The sequence below is a fragment of the Triturus cristatus genome, chromosome 3_1, assembly GCF_964204655.1.
Source record: "Triturus cristatus chromosome 3_1, aTriCri1.1, whole genome shotgun sequence".
NCBI classification, from domain to species: domain Eukaryota; kingdom Metazoa; phylum Chordata; class Amphibia; order Caudata; family Salamandridae; genus Triturus; species Triturus cristatus.
In genome coordinates, this window is record NC_140583.1 from 761,541,908 (window position 1) to 761,568,338 (window position 26,431).

The window sequence follows — 26,431 nt, forward strand, 5'->3', positions numbered from 1 at the left end:
CCCACAACTCTCGTTCTAACTTCAATGGGAAAAACTCTTCATTTGGGAGGCCGTTTAGACACTGGCAGATGTAAGCATCCGCCAAAAAAACAGCAGGTACACTATTTGCCAATCTCGTGTTTCCCTTGCTCAATTTAAAGATTTGGAGCTACCGGGTTTCCTCTGTAGAAGTCTCCATTGGTTCCACCGACAGAAAACTTTGCCCTGGCAGAATTTCTGGTACTTCTCTGTCAGAACACAGAGATGGATATGCTGCTGTATGTGGGGTGGGCAAACAGGACTGCAGCCTTGGGCATGGTAAACAATTACAAGTCTTCACACTTCAGGACCATTGATGTACACAAAGAGTCATTCTAATTCAGTGAGTGTGAATCAAGTAAAGACACCACTGGCCTATCTCATCAAATGAATGTGATGCCAGTGATGTCATTGCACTCCCATCTATTTCAATGAACACTATGTGGGCAATGACATCACTAATCATCATGGATCAACCTAATCCAGTTGGCCAATCCTGTACAGTGAGTGTGAAGTTAGTAAAGATAATTCTATTGAGGGTGGGCCAATCTCATCCAGCAATTGTCATGTCAATGATGTCAGCAGTTTAAAGTATAAATTCCCCTCTAGTGATTCTGACGCCCCCTTTCTAACATAGGGAAGTCAAATCCATTATGGAGTCAAATCCTTTATGCACTGTCATTAGTGGTATTCCTTCCCAGAACTCAAAAGCCCAAGTAGTGGCTCTTCGATAAAGCTGGCCCTGCAGTCTGCCAGGAGCTCACATAAAGAGTGAAGGACTTGTGGTTACAACTGCAAAAAGTAACACATACCAATTCAGAGTTCCTTTTACACACCATCCACCTTTCACCTTGACCCGGGAGAAGTAGGACAACAACTTTATTATCTTTTTCTTTACTCGAGTAGTACCTACCCTCCCTATCTGCAAGCACTGGTGCTACGCCAGCTTGTTCCATTATTTCAACCAGTCTTAGAGTGGCTAATGTTTGTTGTTCTAACATCTTCTGTAACCACTCCACTTGCCTCTAAAGAGATTCAAGTTTCACAGCGTGTTGTGTCTCTTTCTCTCTCTCCCCTCTTTTGTTTTCCTTTCTCCTTGTCAATCCGGTGACACCTCCCGTCTGCAGAAGTGGTAGAAGGTACGTCTCTTTTTGTCTTCCCCATTCCTTCCTGGAGGTCCCTTGGCTTGCTTCTGCTGGGCTAGGGAATCCTAAGGATATGGAGGAGAAGGAAGGAAAATACCTGATGGTCAGCTGGCTTCCATGACGCGCACAGCTATAGGAACTGCAATTGATTTAAACCTATCCGATATATGTAGGGCATCAGAGATCGGCTAAGTGCATTCTGGTACTTGTTTAGCTATTTTAAACATCTGGAAAAGAGATAGCCTTCACGGCCCTATTGCTTTAGATTTTTTTTATATGCAGGAAGGTCAGGAGTGGGAAAGAGTTTGTAATTTGATAGTTATACTAATGTCCAAGCAACAAGAGCAGTAGATCCCTTAAGGTGGAAGATGCTTATGCAAGCCCCTAACTCCGTGACACCCAATTTGTAGGCAAAGCAATGAGCTTGTTTTGTAACAGAGCAAATGTAGTGTTTGTAAAAAGAATTTGGAAGCAATCAAAGGTGTTTTTAACAAAGCATTTCCTGAGCACTAGTAACTCTCATCAAATGTTGACACCACATGAACAGTACCAGACTGCAGGGGGGGCTTGGATTTAGTACAATAATGTTCCTTGCGTCATGGCGCCAGCTTGCTGATGGACATACGGCAACAAATACGGCTTGTCCCTACCACCCGCATGTTGTGTTCTCACACTCACTGCTTGCTCATCTCTCTTGCTCCTCTTTGACTCCTTCAGTCACACCATTGCCTGTATCGTTGGGAAATAATCTTCACTTATTTTCACCATAATTGATAACTTTCTTTCATTTTCTACTTTGACTCATTCTGTGAGCTCCTCAGATGCAGCAAAACCTTCTTCTGTTTTTTAACAATCTTCTTCTTTGCCCCCTGCCGCTGTTTCCCACTGTGCTTGCCTGCAGAAGTCCACGAGGAAGGTATGTGGACTTTAACTGGTTATTTTATTTCTTCTTTCCTCCTCGTGGCTGATGGTGATGTGGCATTGTTCTCCACCCACTGAATGACCGGCGTAATATCACAGACGCAGGGACACCCCTACCGTGTGTAGTTGCAAAGACTCTTCCATAATGCCCCAATCACACACATCCACTGAATATGGGGTAGCACTTACAGTGTCGTAGTGGAACATTTCTGTGGGTTTGGCACTCAGTGGCAGAATGGTATGTCAGTATATTAGTATGTTTCCTGACAGAATATTTTCTCTGAATGACATCAGGGCTTATTAAGAGTCAGACCTGGCAGACATGCATGAAGTGTGGCTGACTCTGCAGTCCTAATTACCTCTTGGAGATGCTAGTCTGCAGGAAAATCTCTAGTTATCCATATGGTCCAGTCACCCCTGTTTGTGCATTGGAATTGCTTGGGGATATCATTGATGGGGTGTCAATGGAAGTTGCCCTCACAAACAGTATGATTGCTAGCCATATTGTCAAGCAAGTTAAGTACCCCAAAAACGTAAGCAGAGTTAGGGAGGGAAATCTCCCCGGCCTCTTTAAAACACACCATTGATTGTGAGCCCACTCCTAACAATGACACATGTTCCATAAAGCGGGCATGGTTTATCCATAGACTCTCATATGGAAGGAATACTCAAGGACTAGCCATACATGCACATTGCTCACTCATCAGAATCTCTGGACAACTGGATGTTATTGATGGCACTTACCACAAGGTGATGCCTGGTCCTGTAACAGATGTAATTTCCTGCTGTTTTGTGGACTCTCCGGCATGGCAGATGGCAGAGCATTCATACACAGACTGCACAATAGAGTCTGACTAACGTGCCGCAGTCCATTATCCTCAGCCAAGTATCTAAAGGCGGTACTGAGAGCGGCTCTGTCCCTCCATATGTGCTTCTCTCAATGAGAAGTGGATTCAGAGTTCAGATTGAGCTCAGTGGGGGAGGCTTGGGCAGATCAGCTTCTTCTGTCCTCAGGAAGACTGCTCCAAGATGCTCGTTGTGCATGTCCCTGGGCTTGGTTCTCACAGGATATGGTCTTGACAGCCGCATTGTTACATTCTTATGCTGGGTCCCTTGCCAGTAGATTCTAACCAGGTAAGCACCACACGTTTATATATCTCAAAGGAGGACAATGATATGCACTTTAGGTCATTCTCCAAAGCACAAATTCCAACTACAAAATAACCATGAGTGGAAAGATTTTTTGCATTGGGGTAACTTTAATGTACCTATCAGGCAAGAGACCAAAAATGTGCCTTCTTGGTTGAATTAATCCCCAGTATTTCCTATACCTAATCCTGTCCAGATGGCAAATGGGCTTATTTTGTATGCCACCTGTACAAGATAAGGTATAGGAAATACTGGAGATTAATTCAACCAATAAGTGACATTTTTAACCTCTTCACTTTTCGGGATATTAAAGATATCCCTACAATTATTCCAACACAGGTTCTTTTATAGTTCGTTCACATAACTTTGCCTTGTGGTGGAAGAATCCAGTAGTAGTGGTGTTGGAGAGAGATGGTTAGAATGCCACTGGTGAGGACTGTGTTTTTGCCAAAACAAAAGAACTGAGGAGTGCAACCTGCTTTGTTTAAGTGATAAAACATGGAGTCAATTTGATGAAGCTGATAAGATTGTAACAACTTGTGTTAGAGCATGACATTATGAGATTACTCCGCGTCCTTTTTCTCTTGGGCTTTAAGTTAGCTCAAGATGTCCAATAGTTCCCAAGGAGAATGTAGTTTAACCTCACGAAATGTACAGCCAGCTCTCTGTGTGGGACATGACATTTCAGGGCTCACGGAGAAGCTCTATGCCTTCTTTGCACTGATCACAAGCTACTGTAGTGATCAGTGATTGTATTCCTTTACACTACACATGCATGCTACCTTTGCAGCTTCCCAATAGAGGTGGGCTTCTTAACAGAGTCATTTTGAGATTTACCAGTGTATGCTGTTTCAGAAAACCTGATATAGACTGGGAAGGATCAGTCACTTTTCTGTGATTGACTTTGTTGTATCACAAATTCAGATGTTCTACCTCACAAAGACATTTCTATAAAGACAGGGGATCGGAACCTGGATCACATAGTTGAAAATGATATTAATTATTATATAGGATAATGTGGGAATGTGGGCGATGTTAAATGGAGGGATACGGGGGTGGTGGTCTTGTGAAGCTGCCCTGGGTTGCACAGGTGGACCAGAAAGGGAGTGTCGGGTTTGGACGAACCCGCAGAGGGTTTGTGTCAGTGCTATGGCAGGCCATGCACTTGTTTGTTTGTGTGCTCTTGTTTGTGCCATGTGACCTCTCTGGTTCATGTAAGCCTCTGTTCTTGGCTATGTCTGCGATTTCGTGAAAGTCTGCTTACCATCCCTGCCCCCTCGCAGAAGGGTTGTCAAGGGAAAGGCATGCCAGCTTGAGTCTCAGTGGCCCATGGAACACAGACATGTGTGTCCATGTTACAAAGTTGATGACTAAACCTCCCCTCCTTCTCCTCCCTCTAATCATAAAACAGACTTCCATAGTCCACGTCCTTCTTACAAGGGGTACCCATTTATTGAGGACGCCATGGAGCAGGTGGAAAGTAAGAACCTCACAAGAGGTTTTTATTGTCAGAAGGCTGCCCATTGCTCTGAAAAATGAGTGTCCTGCTCCATGGCAGAGCAGCCTTTGCTTTTAAAGCACAGTCTGCTTGGTTCCAAAAATGGAATGTACTGCACTAGATGAGCATCTTATGCACTTCTTCCCATCCTGGTGGCTTTAAAATATTGTCTAGCCTTTAGAACCTTGAGTTTTTGTATCCTTGAATGCTTGCCATTGTAAACAACATGTACATATGTTTCCTTCACCATTGTTATGGCAAACATATGCAGCATTTAATCAAAAATCGTCCTGCCGGCTCATGTAAAATGGGCCAAGCTACTGACAGGTCGAAGTATAAATAAAAGGAGTTGCATCCAATATATTTTCATGTCATTAATTTAACGCAAGGAACAGCAAACTTGTCGCAGTGAAAATAACTGACCAGAAAAATACTTATTTCTTATTAAATAAAATTGCTTCCAGGCCTTCAAAAATGAAAATAAACCTAGCCATTGTTGAATCCATCAAGGCATGACATTCCACGTCTTGCTGCTACTTCTGAAGAATGATGGTCACCTTGAGGTTTATCTCGGGGATGACAAGAAGGGAACGATGTGCCGAGCTAAGTCTTCGGTTATAAATGACGAGCGCTGTCCTCCTCACTTGTTGAAAGATAACAAGGTCATGCAGTCACTTATAGATGATACATAATGGCCTGAAGAACACCCTTCCCTCCACAAAGAGTCCCCGGAGAGCTTACCTCACAACTAAGAAGTGGTGTTATTTTTGGAGACCATAAATTGAATTGACCATATAATTTTGTTCAACCTAGAGATGCTTCAGCTACTCGCATAGTAGTAAGGAAGAACATTGATGTACTATGTTGTACTGTCCAATCGTAGAAGAGTGCCGGAGGTACTCTTGCAATAGGCTTTTGGAAAACAGATGATGTGTGTCCAGAACTATTCTGTATGATGCATTACATAAGTGAGAGTAGTTTGTTCGGCTGGGATTAGTCCATCATTGCTAAAACCTGTGAAGAGGTGGGGGAAAAACATCCAAACTCAGGAGAAGTAGCTTTTCCTGAGGAATTCGATCAGTCAATGTCTATAATCTTCCATTATGTCTGATTGCTCTCTCCATTACCCTAGAGATTCTGTCTTCTCCATCCTCCCTGTCGTCTAATATTTGTTTTGCTTCCTTGCATTCGCTTTCTCTCTTGCATGTATCTGTGTTTTGCCCTCAAGAGGAGGCCCAAGAAGAGGAGGAAGAAGTAGAAGAGGACCATGTATTAGCCTATGAGGAAGGTAAGATGGGACTGTCCAATTCTTTCTGTTTGCTTTTTGTGCTAAAAGCTTGGGGGGTTTGGGGTGCTTTCCAGGGTAGCCTAGGGTATCAATCACATCTCCATTTATATATAGAGAAGAAAGATTAAGTTTAGGAGGGAGATGATATGACTAGCGAGAAGGTGCGAGTTAAAGTACAAGTCAACTTCTAAGGAGCATGAGCTTGTGGGCACTCCTTAGGTGAGTTCAGCTTCTCCTCAAGGCCCAGAGTTCATGTACACTCACTACTGGGAGTGTAAGGATGGGGGTTAGAAGATAGGTGACTGCTTGGAGATGTGGCTTAAACCATATCTATTGCTTGGGTTGGGAGAGGGCATCACTAAAAGCTGAGTGATGGAAGCTATGGTTGGAACATCACACATTTTCACACACAATATAATTATGGTACTTCTTACACAGGCCCATATCTCCGTGTCAGAATTCTCTCCAGGCAAAGTCAGGTATTTGTTTTGGCAACACCACATGAGCCTCACCCACCCACTTTGACAGTTGCTCAAACACTGATGAGCTGCTAAGCATTAAGGGCTACAATAGGCTGTCTGTTCCATGACAGCCACAAGTTCACATGAGCTCTCAAGGTGTACCTGGGAAAGAATGAATGAACACACAGATTTTCTAAAATGTAGTGAGTGTATTTCAGATGTGAGAAGAAAGCATGTCGTGAGGGAACAGATTCCAGTCCTGGTTGTGTTCTTGGCCATGAAACATTTTTTAAGGATAGCGGAGATGCCAAAATGGCGAAAATGGAGCACTCCTGTATCTTTTTGGCCTCTTAAGGCCTCATGTACCTTTCATTATGAATGGCATTAGCCATGCTCTTTTGTTCCAAGAAGTACCTTTAAAAGGATGCTTGAGAGGAGAATGTGGGTCTGGAAAGGGTGACTGGAGCGTTGCAGGCGTACCACTTTGGGCACCAGCATGACTTCGGAGTGACCCATCCTAAATGCTTTCTTTGATATGCTTTCGCTCTTTGATCCACAGAACACGGAGGAGACTATGATGGTAGTTTGTCTTGGACTTTCAGATAACATAACTGTTTTTCTTTTATCTAACTCCATTTTCTCTTTCCCTCTTGTGTTAATACCTAATTTTTACCATAACGAGCATTCCTCTCTAACTCAGGGACTGGGCCAGTCTTCACTGTTTCCAACGTGCAACCACTTCTCCCTTTCCCCGTCTGACTGAGCATCCTTTCCAGAGGCCAGCTGCCCAACAGGGACATTGGGAGGCTTTCCCAACAGATCAGCATCTCTGAAAGTCCATAGTGCTAGCACACATTCACTCACATGTCGCACTGACACGTGAATGACTCTGGCACAATCTTACCAAGATTTTAGAGGCACCTGCCTATCACCAAATCTCCTAATTTTGTTAAAGCGCATTCCACTTCTACTTCTAGTCCGAAGCGTCTACCAACCTGGGTATCTGCTCCCTGTCTCCAGACAATCCATGTGCTTCTGACTCCAAAACTCAGTTGGACAACCTTATGGTGGCCCAGTTGCCCTCTCCTACCCACTCACTTGCCACTTTTTGGAGAAACAGTAGTCTTTCTAACATTTAGTCTGACTTAGATATGTTGCGCTCCCAACCACAGTTGACCGCTAAAATCTTAAGGTGGTCACAAAGCCAGGAAGAAGTCTTTGCCCATTTCCAGAGGTTAATTAATGGGGTCAAATTGCACCTTTACTATTAAAATATATATAACCTGAGCTCTGTTGTCAAATGCCTGAGACTGCTTCATGTGCATAATTTCAGGTCAGCTCAATGGTCTGACTGTAAGATTTGTAAGTTAATGGTCTCACTGTGACAGTGTCAACAGTAGGACTGTTGTCTATATTTTAAACCTAGAAATCTGTGCAACAGAAGTGTAAAGTATATTGTGATAGACGATACGGGTGTGGAAGCCTGTGAGATAGCTGTACTGCCCATTGTCTTTGTTCACAGACTGGTTGATGTTGGACTTTCTTACACTGTACAGTTTTAACAATGAGAATACAGCTATCACACCACCGGTAGCAGTGACACCCATCATGTGGTCCAGTCGTACAAGTTCAAGCTTCAAACAACACTTTTGTTTACCGGGACTAAGCATATGCTTTTCAGTGAGCTCCCCACATACACAGCAGCCATTTGAAAGACTACTGTCTCTCTAACACCCAACCATTTTTGAGTTTTACTTCCCTTTTAACTTCTGGTCTACTCCCAAATTTCCTGCCCTTGAAATAACTAACCTTTTTTCTTTTTCTAGCACACCCTAACCTAAATATCTAATGTTACTTTCACGGCACGCTAGAGGGGCCATGAGTCTCTTCCGAATGTGTGGGTTTGATCAGGGGAAACAGGATAGACTGACTGTCTCATTTTGAACCCCTCGCCTGCTTCTGCCGTACAAATATCTGAGTTGGGGTTTGCCAAACTGTCCAGTGCTCTGGGATATGAAAGACTGACCAGTCACTTGCTGCTCGTCAACCGGCTCATAGTTTCTAGGTGTCTAAGGAGTCTTTTTGGCTTTCTAAGGGTAGGGGGAGGCTGCCGATTCTGCAAGGACCACCCATCGATGGTCACAAACGTATATGTTCCTAAGAATTTAGGCTACTTCTAGTAGACACATATCTGTGAATTCCATTATTAACAGCAGTGTGATGTTGGTTCACTTAGGGTTCCGCACCAGGGAGATATAAGGACCACTTGTTTTCTGTTCTGTTTATTAGTTTATGGTCCATAGCACTGTGAATGTAATCAAACCTGGTGCAAAAGGCATCGCTGAATGGAATTATTGGCCAAAAATTATTTCAAAACCTTCCTATAGCCCATGAGAAAGAATGGATGCCCAGTTCATGGCATTACAAGCCATTCACTCCATCAGCTAGAGGCACCAGTCCTCCCTGCCTTTGCATTCTGAGATGGCAGAGAATACTACATAGATTTGATGATCTGAGTGTTCATTTGGGACTTACAGTTGAGCTGCTCTTTAAAGAAGGGGATGATTCTGCCTAGTATTAAAGACAATCACACCCAAAGTGAGTTTCCACAGGCTGCCTGAACATAGGCTTTAATGCCAAAAGGTAATGACACAATGGCAACTTTCATTACTACATTACTCCAGACGGTCTTCAACAATGGATTAGCCCCATTCCTATACAGAAAAGAAATACTGGAGTATTTGCACCTTAATGGGAATTACTGGCCAATCACACCTTCCTAAGAAATCCAGACAGATGAATGCAAACTCGTAAAAACCAAAGACAGCTGCCTTGAGTGCCAGTTCTATGTCTGCCTGATGCGGGTCCCTGCAGACTCCCACAGGATACGTCTCTCCAGGGGTTAAGCTTCTCCTTACATGGCATGGAGAGAATAAACACCAGGTGCAGTTTCATCTGTGAGACTTAACGCTTCTTGACTAAGTGACCTCGGAAGAGAGGATGCATTGAAGGGTGTTGTTATGCGATGGGAATTTAACCTATTTCTGTAAAAGTCGCATGCCCACCAAGTGGATTAGTAGCTCCGTAACCTGCAGAATCAAAGTGGACGCAGCCATAAGATTTCAGCTTTCTTGAAGGAGACTTAGCACTGTCTTGACTTTTACAGCAAAGCAATCTTCCCTCATAGCCTTCCAGCATCCTCGATGACTGAGTAGCATGGTTCAAGAGTTGGCATCCAAACAGTTTACTGATACAAGTTCCTTTCCTTTCCGCTGCAGCCAGGGCAGTGCAGCTTCCAGAGTCATCTCCCAGCATGTTCTGGCCCTTGCTTCGAGCCCATCAATAGAATCAGATGGGGCCAGTCTGCCAGGAAAAGCTTAAAGTCAAACATGGCAGACTCAAGCTGGTGACTTTGAAGAGGCATGAGAGTTGCAAGAGCTGACAGGGGCCACATGCCAAGCTTGAGCATGCCTATTAGTTTTTCAGAAACCCAGATATCCTACAAAATCTACACATTTCGCTGTATTACAGCATCAAAAAACTCTCAGGCAGAACAAGGAGCCGACCAGTGAGCTGGGGCTGCTGGGGGCTGCCATGACAGCACTGGGGATTGCTTTACCGAACTGTCATAAGTCTTAAACCATGGTCTTGAACTTCTAGAACATTCTATAAAGTTCTGAAGCTTAAGACACTGAAACACTAAATACCCTTGGCGTCTATATCTCTCTCCAGCCGTGTTTTACTGGAGCGTGGGAATCAATGTGCACGCAGCATCCTTACAGCAACGAGCAAGATTTGTAGCTGAGGTCGAGGTATCATATACCTTTGTCCTCTCCCCTTTTTTAGACAGGTGTAAGACCTGTAATGAATTGAATCAGAAGAATTTTTAGAGTAAACCTTCAAAATCTGTATTATTTACATTCTTTCATTTTCGTTCATTCTTGTTTCATCTTCATCCCCTTCCTCTAACTTCCTCCTTCCATCCCTACTTTCTCTTTCTACATTTTTACTTTCCATCCAATTATCCCAATCTTTGTTTCAATGTTCCTTACTTCCTGCCTTTCCGCACATATCTCAATTGTCTAGCTTTCTCCCGGATCCCTTTTATACTTCACAATTAAACATCACCTATTAATCATTGCAGTGCTCTTTTTCATCTTCTTAACCTCCTCCTCGCTTACCTTTATTCCCTTAACCAGGTTTTGCCTTTTCGCTTCTGCCCTTCCCAAGTCTGATGTGTGCTGTGCTCACCTTTACTCACCATTTCTTCTTTTTCTATCTCGTTCTGTGCTCTGTGTTTCCTGCAAACAGAAGAGAAGCCCAGACCAAAGTGAGTGTTCTGCATGTTTTGAATTTGAGATATTGATTTGGCTGGTGTATAGCATTGAATATAGAGTCTCCCCAGGGTTGGCACTGGGTCCTGGTGAGCGACACTCTCCAAGGTCACAACAGAAGTGTGCATTGTGAGCCCACAGGCCCATAAATACTCCCGATTCATGGTGTGTCAAGAATGTGTACTCCACCATCGTGATCCCCACCATCCATGCCCATCAATAGAGTGAGTCATAGAGAGCTCAAAGAGTGATCCATATTTATTGCTGATGGAGGGTCAGTGAGTGGAGCGTAGCCATTATCAGCCTCACCTTCCACAAACCAACCCAATCAACTCCCCACTACTGAAATAATTCCTCGTTAACTGGCATTATGTTATGGATCCCTCTCCCACTCCAGCAACTGGTACACGCCCTCCCATGCCCAAAGCTGTCACTCGGCTACAGAAATCCTCCCCGCCCAGCCCCACTACAGGCACTCAGCTATAGAAAGCCCCTGCCTCGCCTTTGCCGAGGTCCAGAGCTGGAATAGTTGACCTCCCTGGCCTCTGTCTGCGCATGAGGCATGTGAAACCTCCACAACTTCCTCCCCAAGTGCACAATCAGAAATCAGTCATTGTGAACCACCTCTGCCTCACTAACACCCACAGATAGCACTGAGATAGGGTAAAACGTCAACCCTCCCCAACCTCAACTCTTCCAGTGCCGCTGGTTCCCACATGCCACCAGGCCCTTGCCTCTCTGCAGCTTCCGTGGGAGGTGTCTGGGGATTAAGTAGTGTGTTCTGGCTCTTGCTTGTTAGTCAGTGCTACTCTACCTTCTCCTACATCTCTGACGTGGGACCTAAAAGGTGCACTCCCCACACTCTCTGGCGCTCTCAGCTCCCTGCGGAGCAGAGACCTCTTCCACCACTCTTGCATGAACTTAGGGTGGCGAAAAGACTGTTACAGGTTCTGCCAGCTCACAGGGTCTTCCCAACCTGCACATTCCTAATGTGCCGCGACTTATCGCTCACACTGCTGATGTCCAGTATCTGAACTCTGACTTATATGTTCCAAATTTCTCAAATAAGACAACATACTGAACGCTTTTGTATTGTGCTTTTCCTTTACAGACTGACTGCCCCAAAGATCCCAGATGGAGAGAAAGTGGACTTTGATGTGAGTAGACACTAAGAACCGCTCTTTGATACAATGCAGAACTGCTCTCGCCCTGCCCACATACTTTTCAGAGCATCTCTAAACCCCAGGTGCAGCATTGCTCAAATATTGCCCATTAAACATCACCTTTCCACAAGTACCTGCTCTTGTGCGGCACAACTGCTGGACCAAGAATTCCTGGTTTAGGCATAACTTTCTAAGGTTGGATAGACTCAGTGGAATCTCAGGAGATCTTCCCAACAAAAGTATGTACCTGATATGCACGTGGGGCTGGGGCAGAGCCTTCCTTGCATAACATGTGAATTACTTTCCCCAGCCTTCTTTCACTTTCAAAAGCACTGACCTAATGTGACAACACGGTTCTAAGCGAGTAGTCCATTCACTGTGTTGATTTAAGCTCGTGGCAATATGGCGGCCCTTTGTGTCTCTCTATGACATAATATAAGATACTGAACCCCCATATTTAATGAGGAACATGAATGGAGTCATGTGAAGTTACTGTCTTTAATTCTTTCCAGTCAGACACTTCTTTGTACCAGTGATTAGGTTTGGTAAGAGGCCTGAGGATAATGGTGCTAGGTTTATTTATAGCATAGGGGCATATGGAGAAGGAAGTATTGTCTGCCCGTAACCATTTTTCCCCTCCTTTTATAGGATATCCAGAAGAAGAGGCAGAACAAGGACTTGATTGAGCTTCAGTCGCTGATCGATGCTCACTTTGAGGGGCGCAAGAAGGAGGAGCAGGAGATCATCGCCCTCAAGGAGAGGATTGTGAGTCTGGCTTTGGGACAGGACGGGATGGTGGGGAGGGACTTGTGATCGGCCAATACAAAAGGAAACAGGAGGATCCTCTTACCTGCTACACAAACTCTCCTCGTGAATTGAGACTCCATGAATCAGCTGTTTTAAATTCCTCTAACTCCACACAAGAAATCCCTTGTGCATTTGGGGGTAGATGTACAAAATAAGTCACGCAATGCAGCGCAGCCCCCTGCGAGGCTGCGCTGCATTGCGCGACAATGAGGGAGCAGGAGAGCGCCATATCTTTAGGGATATGGCTCTCTCCTCCCCTTTGCCTTGTGCTGATTTCAGCTGCAGTTCGCCATACACACACCTTAGCGTCACCGCGCTAGGGTGTGCGCATGAGTCTAACTTAGGTTTTTCTACAGGAAGGGTACCCTTCTTGTATAAAATACTATGCCAAGACACGATGGAATGCTTTTCCCACTTTGTATGCTTTCTGCACAGTGCAGCACGTATGCAAAGTCGGAAAACCACGGAGAAATTAAAGCATTTCTCCTGTTAGCGCCTACTTTGAAGGGGCATTATTAATTGGTACAAAACCATGTCTACAAATGTTTGTAAATATGGTTTTGCATCAAAAGGCATGGGGGGGTTGCATGGGAACGCCCATGTTTCACCCATGTAACGCCCCTTCGGCGCTAAGTAGCGCAAAGCAGTGCTTTGCGCTGCTTTTCGCTACTTTGAGTGTGCTTTACAGTGCAAAACAAGTTAAAAACCAAATGAAAAATTTGCATTGGTTGACGCTAACACAGCTCAAAATGTTTGTAAATCTCCCCCTGAGTATTCGAGGAAAGGCCTCTAACCTCACAGGAGGTGTCCCTCTTGCCTGGATTCTCCATGAAAAGTCAGCCCAAATGTTTGTAAATCACCCCTGAGTTTTCAAGGAAATGCCTCTAACCTCACAGGAGGTGTCCCTCTTGCCTGGATTCTCCATGAAAAGTCAGCTGGGTATTCTCTTCCCTCCTGCAAAAAGTGTCCTTGTCCATAAAGTCCCCATTGAGAGGTAGCTGAAGTGTCCTTTTACTACCATGATATGTGCATGGAGACTCTGATAAGGGAGCGGAGGGATCTCCGTTCTCCACAGAAGGCTTCTCATGCACAGAAGGTATGAGAAGGGAAGACAGTCAGGGGTCTCTTATTTCCTGAGCTGTCTCCTTGTGCGGAGACTATGAGAAGACAGTGAACGGTCTTTGCTTCTTGAGCTGTCTCCTCGTGCACAGAGGCTGAGGCAGTTGAGGGTCTCTTGCCTCCTAATAGGTATGCTTATGCACAGAGACTTTAAAGGCGGAGGCACGGGACCCTCCTGTCTGCTGAGATGTTTCATCATGTGCAGAGACTACAGACAACGGAAATGAAAGGCCCCTCACACTTTCTGTAAGATGTCTTTTTGCACACTAGAGGTCTTCTTGATTAATCGAAGTTCAACAACCATATTTTTCAAGGCAGAGGGCTGAAACGCGCTTGTTTCATCGTTTTCAAAGTTTTGGAAAGCCCATGCATGATTAAGAGTTTTCAAGTAGATGTGAGAACCAAGGTACTTTCTTGGTCCCTTCTTGGTCAACCTGAGGCCAAACCTGAAACCTTGTCCTATTCCAGTTTCACTGATGGGAATTCCGGTTGACCTCTACTAATTTCAATACAAAAAAACTACCAGATGTCTGCATTTCCATCATGGAACTAGTTGTCCTTCTCAAATTGTGTCTGTCAGAAGCGCTCAAACTCCGTAGTACACCAATGGACAGAGAATAAACCATTTGAAACTAGTCAACTGGAGTTTTCACCAGGGGTTTGGTTGTTATTTCCAAAGGCTTTCAGTGCAACCAGGGTTAAAACTAGAGCAGTGCCAACTAGGACAGTGCCGGCCGAATGGGACGCCATAGACCTCCACTGTGCGTCAGCAGGCCAGACCCACAAGAAGCGGTTTTACTATGATCATAGCCACGAAAGGGGGCGGCATGGCTAAAATTCTAGGATTTTCTTTTTTCCTGCAAAAAATACATAGATTTTGGCGTCACAAAAGATGCACAGATCAGCCGTTATTCAGCAGTCAGGATGCGGAAAACTGGGCTGACCCTGATATGTGTGTGATTGGGCCACAAACGCTCATTCCTGAAGGTAGAACCTGTTCTCTAGTGTATCAATGTCGATAATGCAGAGGAAGCATTTATTTGGGCAGGGTCTGGTGAGTTAACTTTAAGGAAGCATTGCAACATAAAACACAGTCCCAGAATGTATCTTTAGGAAAATAGGCGCCCAAATGTCTACATGTTTAATTGTGTTGTCCCGAGAAAAAGAAAAGAATCTTGTTGAGTACTTTAAAAAAACATGTTATGCACTGTCCGTATTTGTACCCAACCGAAACAGTGGCAGCCACTACAAGAGAGGTTCTCAAGGCAGAGGCCGACGGGAGCTTAAAGAAAACAACCACTTTTTTGAGAGACTAATACCTCTGAAAGTCTGCTAGGGTGAGTTTGACTGAAATGTGATTGGCTGATGTCAGCCACACTCCCTCACTGACCCAAGTGTACCTTTCAGAGGGTTGTATGATGGAACCGTGCATGCATTTACCCCACATGCCTTTACAATGCAGTCACAACCCCCACTGCGTCGTAACCACATGTTATTTTACCACCCAAGTCTTTACCAAGTCTTTACAGCGACTTGCCTTATGGGGGCGCTGGGCTTTGGAATAGTATAGATTACTATTCCAACTCCAGTATACACAACAGTAGGGAAGGTGTTGGACTCAAAACCCAACACCAGTCTAACAGTGCGCCCACTAAAGCAAGTCGCTGTAACAACTTGTGGGTTAAAGGAACGCGTTGTAACGTCGCAGTCGGGGTAGTGACTGCGTAGTAAAGGCAGGATCGTTGTTCTGACTGCGGGGTAAAATATGTTTCCCTTTTCAGAGTGTCAACCCCTCTAAATTGTGTCTGTCGATGCCCCCATGGTAGATGTGAAGGGACCGGCTGTGTAGAAGCCCCTAGCCTCAGGTGAACATGTGTGAATTATGAACCCAGCCCCTTGCTCACCTGCCCACCTGTCTCTTGCAGGAGAAGCGCAGAACTGAGAGGGCCGACCAGCAGAGGATCCGGGCGGAGAAAGAGAAGGAGCGCCAGGCCAGGATGGCTGTGAGTGACACCCAGCTCTACCCAACACTGACTCGCTCGACACAACTACAATTCATGGCCACCGGGGACTCGTGCACACTCCTAAGCATCTTCACGCCAGCATTACACAGCGCCTAACAGCCAACACCAGGGCACTACTCAGCGCTCCACCCACCCCATCCAGAACAAGCAGCCTTGTACCATTCCTTACAGCTCCTCCAGACCCAACACTCCTACACTATTCACTACAGCGCCACACTCCCTATAGACAGCAAACCACCCAACTCCCACGCAGCCATTCCATCTTCACAACACTCCCCACAGCCTCCTCCCCCGAACTACTGCACTACTCCCAATGGCACCCCAGATCCAGCACCCCTGCACTAAACCTCTATGGCAGCCCTTAAAATGTCCCCTGCAATACTTCAGACTGCCACCACACCTGCCCTGTCCCATACTCACCCCCGCTGCACTACTATCTATAGCGACACATAGCCCTGACCATGTGGCGACACAGGCTCTCCTGCACTGCTAGCATCATTCACCTACTTCCCACTGCCAGCATCTCCTGCACTTCACCCTGCAGCCCTCTCCCCAGCCAGCATTCTCCACACCACCCCATCAAAACTCGCAGCCAGTAGTACCCTTGCACCACTCCCTTCATCCATGTTCTCAGTTAGTATCCCCTGCACTATTCCCTGCACCCACCAACAACCGGCACTCCTGCACTGCTACTTACAGCGCCCGCACCGCGAGCACCCCCTGAACTGCTCCCTGCAGTTTCTTCCCACCCAGTACCCCCTGCATGGCTCCCTACAGCCCCCAGAACCAGAACCAGAACCACTGCACTAGTCCCTGTAGCCCCCGAGCCTGCCTCCCTACAACTGCCACTGCCTGCATATCTGCACTGCTCCCTACAGCTCCCAGCCAGTATCCCCGCAATGCCCATCGCGCTCGCAGTGGGGGCCCCTGGGCGATGCCAGGCCCGGCCTCACCCTCTGTGCTGTGTTTCTGCAGGAGGAGAAGCAGAGACGAGAGGAGATGGACGCCCAGAGGAGAATGGACGATGACATGAAGAAGAAGAAGGCCCTGTCCAGCATGGGCGCCTCCTACAGCAGCTACCTGGCCAAGGTATGTATAGTTTTTCTTGCAGTTTGACACAGCGCGAAATTGAGAACCAGATTACAGCACCCGCCTTGAAGTCCTGTCCCAGTCCCCCTTCAGCGCTGTATCCACAGCCAAAGCAGGCCCTGGGCGACTGCACGAGACACAGCAATAGGTGGGAGGGTATTGGAAACAGAACAACCCGTGAGGCCAGAGCTGTTTTTGGGAAGGGTCGTAATGTTTGAGCGGAAGAGGGCTTGTGGCTACCTTGATGAGAGACCTGCGTTCTTATCACAGCTTCCCCAATTGGTCACTCTTCGTGTCCCTGCGCTCCAACTTGTAACTATGGGTGATCTAAATACTCAAAACACAAATGAATAGCATACTGCCGCAGGTGCACGTTCTCCTTGTCCAGTGACATTCTGGACTGGACCCCACACGCCATGGTACACTGTATACAGCCCCCCATGTCTGAGTTGTTCTTGGTACAGTAAAATGGCCTCTGTATAGCGCCCAATTCTCGAAGCTAGCTCTGCACTATATCAAATAATAAGAAACAAGATGGCGTAGGCCACCACATCGGAGCCCACCGAGCACTAATTTAACGACGAGTGGGCCCAGTTTGACCCCATCCTTTCTCTCTTATGTCCAGGCTGACCAGAAGAGGGGCAAGAAGCAGACCGCCCGCGAGATGAAGAAGAAGATCCTGGCTGACAGGCGCAAGCCCCTCAACGTAGATCACATGAATGACGACAAGCTCAGGTGAGGGTGGTCGCCCCTCTCTCTCCCTCCGCGTGCTGCACCTCACTGCCCTGCGTCAGAGCTGGTGCACGGGTCAGCAGGGGGGCATCATTAAATACACGTGATTTAAGTGTAAAGGACCCAGTAAGATGCACGCTATCAGGAGGCTGCGTACTGATCACATTAATAATACATTTTTGGCATATCAACATGGAGCAACATAAAAAGGGGGTACAGGGTACCGGAGTGTTACATGCAGCGGGGATAGGACGCCGGAAGTTACATACAGAGGGAATATAGGACGCCGGGGAATTTAAACATCAGGCGGAAACAGGGCCCTTTAAGAGTATGGTGCATCGAAAGCTATCAAAGAGTTAAGTGGAGCAGAATTCATGCTGAGAGAGAGTTACACACTGTGGGACTAGAGGGTACAGGGCAGAGACCGAGGCAGCACCGGGGAGTCATGGCAGGGCAGAGGCCACGCGAATTACAGCCTGGGACACACAACTTTGTGAGTTACATATGGAGGGGTGGGGGTCCATGACAGTACGTTACATTGAGCCAGCATATTGAGGGATTGCAAAGGGCAGGCTATAGTTTATTGGGAATGTAAACACTGGGGGATTCCAGGTTCGGGAGCTGTCAGGTGATGGGGGGCACATGGCATCCGGGACCTCTGTGCATTAGGTGAACAGGGCATCACGAGTTGCACAGAGCAGAGCATTGAAGGGTTTCCTTGGGTGTGATAGACAGCCTCAGGGCGCTATCTGCAGTGTCGAGCAGGGCCCTACAGTGTTGCACACGGTAGGGTCCATTGTTCCAAGCAATATCAGAACCATAAGACGACTTGAGGAACAACGGAGCAGGCTGCCAGGCTCATACTTTCATCTGTCTTCCTCCATAAACCAGGGAAAAGGCTAAGGAAATGTGGGACTGGCTGTACCAGCTGGAATCCGAGAAGTTTGAAATGAGCGAGAAGCTGAAGAAACAGAAATATGAGGTACGTTTAAAAGGAAGTTCTGCTGGAGAGGAGATGTGTGTGTGGGGGGGATCTACTTTGAAAGACTCATTAAGAGATAATGGGAAGCGTAGGACTGGTTTCTGGTAGCCGTGGCCTTTGCGGTCTTCAACCATCTCGAGTCCAGTGATGGCCGGTGCCGGTAAGAGCGGTGGGGTGGGGGAATCGATAGACGATGATGAGGGAGAAGAAAAATAGAAAACCACCTACCTTGTGCTCGAGCGCAAGGTAAGTGATTTTCTTTTTTAAATTTTCCCTTGTCAGTGTCTGTCGACTCTCCACCTCACCGCTCTTATCTGCACCGGCCGTCACTACTTGAGTCTCAGACCTCATGACGCAGTACAGGACGAGAACTCATTTCCATGTGTGTGTGTGTGTCACTGAGGACCAGGGAAAGTCGTGGTCTCTTGAGACGGGCGAAGATGAATTCCCCAGGCAGGACCAGTTATTTACCTGTGGACAGACAGTTTGATGGTTTAAAGAGAAGCGTGGGGTTGGAATACTCATGCTGAAGGGACGCCCAATACCTAACAGGATTGGATAAGCATTGATTTAATGGAAAAAAGCTGTAAATTAGTCGTATGGAAGTCAATATGTGAATGTCTTGTGGAGATAGACCTCTCATGTGTACTGCTATATCCTCACAGCACTAGACATATGAAGGCTTCTTGAAAATATCTATAAATTAAATTCATGGAACAAGACAAGACAAGTGCTTTAGTCCCATAGAGCTAGACGTGATAGCTTTATGGGACTAGACATGTGATGGCTTCATGGGACTATTACATGGTGGCCTCACACGAGTGACAATGTGATTGATTCATACAAAGAGGCTTGTGTTGACTTCCTAGAACTGTACATTTGGGGAGGGACAGAATGAGCAGAGCACATGGCGACCAATGTAATTGGATAGCAATTAACTTCATAGGAATGCACATGTAACTGTCTCTTAAATGAACTGTATGATGATGTCATGGAATTAAAGATGAGAACCTCAAAGGGCGAATATATTTGACTGCCACAGCAATAGGCATGAAGTGACGTCAATAGATGGGGCATTTTAGAACATTATCAAATTATCAGTGTGGTGGCTACATGGGACTGTATGTGATATGGTCTGAATGAATGACTGTGCAATGGCATCACTGGAACAGAACATTTTGTGGTCCCATGAATAAATCTATTTTGACTTCAATGGACCGGGCACGCCAGTGCTTGGTAGAATGATCATGTGTGGTTTCATGGAATGGAACATGTGCTCTACGTATTGGGGCATTTGATAGCTTCATGGAAAGAACATTTGATGGCTTTGCCTGGGTTTGTGACTGGACTACGCTAAACTGTGATTGTTATGTGGAAGGGAAACATGATATTCTCATTAGATGGATGATGCAAAGCACTTTTAGGGCTGGGGTTATGAGAGATCTCACACTGCAAAATGTTAATGCGCTCATATGATACACACAGGTATTCTCAAGGGGTGCAAGATAGTGGTTTCATGCAACAAAAAGCCCACGGGCCTCATTAGATGAGACTCAATCAACAACGAGTGACAAAGGTTGCTATTTGCCACTTATACACTTGGCATCCCTCTTTCATTCACCTCAGTCCAGAACTCCTCTCAATATGGAAAGACATACTAGAATTGCTTGAACATTTTGAGAGGTACAATAGGAGTCCTTAGTTTCAGGAGACATGGGGCAAAGGAATGATCTGTAACGAGCCATTCTTGGGGGGCATGAATAAACCACACGTCTCCATAAGTTGCTCAAGTATTTTCCAAACTGAAGGTTTTCTCACTGCGTTTTTTGGACCTTTGGTTGCCAAGATCTCATCTCACTTTCTTTTGTAAAGAAAAACCTGCTGAGCCACTAGGTTAATTATCTCAATTTCTCTTAGATTATATCTTTACACGGACGGGTGGAACAACTGGCAAAGTTGTAAGTAAAAACAGTCACTGGCTACAAAAAACAGCAGTGCAAAGGCTGCTGGGAACATGCATGCATCTCTCGCATGGTAGCAATGATGGCGACCCAGGAAGCCATCGGGATCCTCCTTAACAAGTTGGAGGCTCACAAGTGCCTTCGATCTTCCTCCAGTTTGTGGGGGAGGGTGCAGGGTGCAGTGCTGGAAAACTGTACCTGTTCCTAGAGCTGTCCCAGGAGGAGCTAGGAGCTTCTAAGCCTAGTTAGGGGACTTGCTGTCCTTTCTTTCAGGACTATGCCCAAGCAAACTAGGTCAGAAACATGAAGAAACAGGACAGTCTTAAGTCTAACTACAGAATATGGGTAACTTCACAGTTCTGCTGTTTAGGGTATTTTTCCCCAGTTTGGTTCTTTCTACCCATATCACTTCTCATCTGTCAGTATTTAGGTGTGTGTCTTGCTTCTCTATCTCTGGAGGCAGTGTTTTGCATATAGTCTTGGTCGAGGCATAGTGGCATAATAAAAGTCATAAAAATTCCACCTGAAACGCCAAGAGACTTGGGTTAGAATTAGTCACAAGTTTGTTTCACCTGATAAGCGATTGACAGCCCTATACTTTCTGCTATTTCAGGTACCAAGGTCTATTATTTTAATTTCCTATTATCTCAGACCGTCTTTGAAAGGGGGCTCTCTATCAGAAGGTAAAGGGTGCAGGATAGCTTCTGTAAATGTCCAAGGGCTAGCATTCTGATGGGACTATCTTTAGTTACTAAAAAAGGAGTAAAGAAATGGGGACCTAATAAAAGGACAATATTAGCGGGACAGGGGAGTCAAAGGAGAAGGAAGAAAAATGGCTTACAAATGACACAGGGAGAGAGATAAAAGCAAGAAAGGAACCCAAGAAAATGAGATCAAGTAAAACGAGAGATCAGGGGCATGAGAAAGAGCACCAGAGAGAGGGAGTGAGTTGCAAGCATGAGTAGCGACGTAAAGCGCAGGCTATACTACAGAGAAAGGAAGTAGTGGAAACGATAGTTAAAGAGGAGTTAACAGGTTACAGAGGCATAGATGAAGAATGTGGTAGGCTTTGATTTTCCAGCACTGCTCCCTCAGACCCAGTCTTGCGAGCACCAGCACAGGCGCTGAGCCTGAGGTCCTGTGGCATGTCCTCCCATGTCTGTACCAGGCAAGTAGCGCAGGTAAGTGTCAGACTGTCCCGCCAGTTGGTAGGGGCAAGCTTGTTTTGTTGCTTGTTGGTGCTAGAGTCTCCAAACAGGATAACCAGATGACTTGCCAAGTGAGGGGTAGGTAGGTCAGCCTGCCCTGTCGGGTTCATCTTGAGTTTCATTCTGGGTTCTTGGAGGATCCCAATTCAGGTAACACCCTAGAGGAGCAGTGATTATACACGAATGACACCGGAGTGGAAAGTAGGCCTCGGATCTTGTTTTACACGTGGCACTCTTTCAGGAGGATGACAAGTAGCTCATTCCAGTTCTCTGATGTTTCATTAATGTCTTTTTACATGTTTTCTTACTTGTCCAGGTCTGTTTCATGTGTTGCCAATTCCAACCTGCCCCATTGCTGTTTCCCTTCAGTGCCTAATAATACCTCTTTGCATGGGCCTTAACATCGAGTCCATCAACATTGTCTTCACTTGATCATTTGATTCATTCTGCCAGACTACTACAATTATTTCTGGTTCAACCAACCTGTGTGAACATTGCCAACACAGTGTGGAAATTCTGAGACTATTGTCAGTGGCAATATTACTGGCGAATTTCAATGCTACTGGAAAGAGGTGCTCAACAGAAATGACCAGTAGTGTGCAGTTTTGGGACACCCTGTTTGGAACTCAATGAAAGGTTTGATTGGCAACATATCCTTTTTCCCTTGGCACAGTATGATAAATGTGACGTTTCAGCGAAGTACTGGTTAACTCATGAGCCAGCTGCAGGTTATGCCTTACCTCGTACCCACCTTGCCACCACTCAGACACCTGGTGCGATGGTACGGTGGGAGGGTAGGATCTATCCGGGCCTAAACCCCGCTGGAATGCATAACTAAAACAGTCTGGTTCATCTGTGTCAATTTCAGGTTACCACCCTCAGGAACAGAATCGATCAGCTCCAGAAGCAGTAAGTATTACCTGTCCCCACATACAATGGATAGACCCATTCCAACCCCACAAGAATAAATTTGGTTCTTGAAGGTGGTATGGGGTAAGCTTGTTGCTCCACCAAGGGCATTGCTTGCAAAAACTAATATTTGGAGATGGACACTTTTAAAAGCCCCTGGTCTTGTGTAACGCGGGGTACCTATCTGGATTGGATTATACCATGCCATGTTGTAACATCTGAGAACCTAATGCATAATTGGATTTTGAAACGCACATTCAGCTCAATAAAAAGTAAGCACAACATTTTCCAAATAGCATAGGGATTTCAGGCAACATACCAGGGGTATATGGCATTTCGTCTAGGTAATCTGGAAAGTAAGACTTCCTCTTTTTCTCATCCTAACTCTAAATTCCCTCTTGGAATTTCTGTCTTTCTATATAGATTAGTGTTTATTACAAAGACTTGTTCCGTTAGCAAGCATTGGTTGGGGCCATTTTAAAAACAGGTGCTCAGCCTGTTTACAAAGGCAGATAAGTTTATTCCGACACGGCAAAAGCGTGAAAATTTTTCAAATTCTGTTACCCCACTATCATGCCTTGATATTAAAAGGTTCTTTGCAAGCAAACCAAAAGGGGCTGGAGCATCAAGACTACCATTTGTGGAGGACACTACTGTTGTGAAAGGTAGGGGAGAGTGTCGCCCCTTTAATACATGTGACCTCTTCGGACTGTCCTTTTTAACAGTACTATGATCACTTGTTTGGTGTTTTTATCACATGACATTTGTCCAACCCAGTGTCCATCTAGATACCTTCCATGTCTGTCTGTGTGTGTTCTACAGCAGAGACAAAGGTGAAGAAAGTAATCTCAAGGTTCCACCTTTTAAAGGGGGGTGATTTCACGTATGATACTAATATGGCCGCCTACTTATGTCATGTATTGAGTTGCTTCAAGATATGAGGGGAATGCTTCTAGCCACACCATCCTCATGCATTTGAGTCAGTGTGAGTCCCATTTAGTGCAAGACAATTGAATGAGAAAAATTACATGTCCTTTGTTTGAGTGGGTGAAGGTTAGCATTATCACAATAGCAACTTGGGGTTTAAATACCCCATGAATGCTCAGACTTGAGGAGCAAGGACAACCTCACCTTTGTCTCTGCTAGCGAAAGGTGATTAAATGATATTGAATGCTTCTGAACATATATGATCCTGGTGCCCTACTCTCACAGACACTTTTAAAGTCCTGTGTGAAGCCATTGTGTAAAATATAAGGGGGCAGAGCAACTTATATTAATAATTGTGAGTATCCACCCCACTTTGAAATTCAAAAGTCGCTGCTTCCTTCAGAGAGGACGGGCCTTTTCTGCCTTTTAACTAGAAACACAATGTCCTCTTTTATTTAAGAACCCTGATCCCACCATCAAAGCAATCACGGTAGGTGGTTCTGCTCTTTTTATGGTGCATGAACCAGGGCCATAAAAGTCAGTTGCTGAATTGGGCCCTTACAGGGACTAGGCCTTTTCGGTATGGATCAGGACAGGGAGGGTAGCTCTCACCTAGGACACATGAACAATGGCTTCATCACACAAGGTCACTTTTCAGTGTGGGTAGCCGGCACAATGCTCAGGTGAGAGATGTGCGTTACACATGACATACATATGACACTGTGCTCAGTCGCTAACAACCCTCTCTGGGAAACACTATGTAGGTCTCATAGATGCAGGTAAGTGTCTGCATGTGCTGCATGCACAACTGTTTTGACATTCTAATGGCCGTCATTGTTAAACCTTGTTAAACCACTCATCTAGGAGTGTGTGTGGGCACAGTGGGTAGAAGGGGCTTCCTAGTAATCCAGTGAGCTACAGATTCCTTCAGCTTGTAGGACAGGGTGTTTCCTCACCTCCAACCCTCAACCCTCAGTTTCCTTTTTGGGGCAGTTCCACTCTCTTTCGATTCGCTTAAGACCTATGTGTTGCTTATCATGTTGACCGGCCTTCCAATTGTGTGGGTCTGATCATCCACCCTCCAAATCCCAAGCTACAGCTCTTGCTTCCTTTTCCTTGCTGCCATCTATTATCTTTCATTACACAATTTTCTTCCACCTGCACTTATATATAATTTAATTATTCTCTTCTCTCTGGTACCTCTTTTTGTCACCTCATCCACTTCTTCTTTACCTTTCATCTGTAACCTCGCCTTTGTTTTCCTCTCTATCTACTCTATCTTCAGGATAGATTGACTCCCTAAAGTTGCTTTTAGGAGATTAGCATTGCACCACCCCTGCCTGGAAATCTCCTGATTTCGTAATAGGCAATTCCAAGATGCAACAGTAAGCCCTTTTCAATCCCAATTGTTAGCAGCAAGCTGGCTTTGGACTCATAACAGGAGCTCACAGCTTGAAGTACTCAGTCTGTTGGTACATGGACCAGTTGTTCATTGAGTGAACCCCAATAAGGGAACCTTTGCTCAGTAAAGCTTATGAAACAAACCCACTGAAATGTAAAGCCTGACATTTTATGTCAAATAACCTGAACAGAAAATGTCAAATAACACGAATAGTGCTGACATAGGCAATGATGCAGCCTTCACAGGCAACCTGGAACTACTAAAGTGTAGCAGAGTAAAGGTTTTCTGCAGAAACTGAAGGGTTTATTATTTAGTAGCACCTAAAGTAAGAGGAAAATGGCGAATGCTTTGGCAATGCTGACTACCTCTTTTCTCTTCCTACTTACAGCAGCAAGAAGGGAGCAGCAGGAGGCAAGGGCAAAGTTGGTGGCCGCTGGAAGTAAAGAAACCACGGACCCTCATCAACAGGCAGAATCTCTGGCGGTACCTCCAAACTCCGTCGCTCACCTCCCCGTCTCCTCTCCAGCCTCCCAAACTTCTCCGTGCACACATGAGTACATTCTCCTCGGTTCTGGGATGCCAGCTGGCCCAGGCACCAGTGTTGAGCCGAGAGATGCCCATACAAACATTGACCATCCTGCGCACAGACTCCACCTTTGCAGGTGCCATTCCATCACAGCTGCTCGCCTTCTGTGCCTGGGCACTTCCCTCAGTTACTGGACATCTGGCCTGCTACCATGTGGATTACTGTGCACGATGATTCCCTGTTTATCTTTTGTAAATAAAGTGTGACACGCTACCTATTTCAACATATCCCTCTGCCTCGTCAATGCAGTCTTGACATTGAATTTCTTTCTCCTGCCCATTGACAAATGCATGCAGTAACGTGTAGAGGTTTACACAGATTTCCCAGTGGATACTTTTTGATGACTCAATGAATTTTTGTTGGACATTACATGGTGCTAGTGAACTTGATGCTGCCCAAACATGACCTTTCACTGGGTAACATATGTTAATGCACGTTTTACCATCATTCAATATGTGGTGCATGTACGGCTTTCCATTGGCTGTGGTATGCTTAACATGTGGCTTCCCCTAGGCAAAGAACATAGATAGTATGCCATTCCCTTTGGACAGGATTAGACTCATACTTGACTTTTCTGTGTCCATTGTATAACTGAAGAAAAGGCCTCCCATTGGCTAAGGATAGGGTTAAAGTACATTGCTTATTAGATGGTTAATTTACCATCCACCAGAATATGATTCCTACACAGGTATTCATTGGACAGGATAT

The 26,431-nt window shown here is 45.6% G+C and overlaps 1 protein-coding gene across 1 annotated transcript; it reads left to right on the top strand.

The window, feature by feature from the left end:
- Nucleotides 1-1,946: 1,946 nt before the first annotated feature.
- On the top strand, nucleotides 1,947-25,950 carry TNNT3 (troponin T3, fast skeletal type; the record flags this gene model as incomplete). Its single annotated transcript, XM_085644938.1, has 12 exons — nucleotides 1,947-2,079; nucleotides 5,960-6,019; nucleotides 7,040-7,060; nucleotides 10,792-10,810; nucleotides 11,926-11,971; nucleotides 12,626-12,742; nucleotides 15,829-15,906; nucleotides 16,903-17,016; nucleotides 17,642-17,751; nucleotides 18,640-18,730; nucleotides 22,768-22,808; nucleotides 25,526-25,950. Coding segments are annotated over 12 exons (885 nt in total), but the record flags the coding sequence as incomplete, so codon positions are not given.
- Nucleotides 25,951-26,431: the final 481 nt, after the last annotated feature.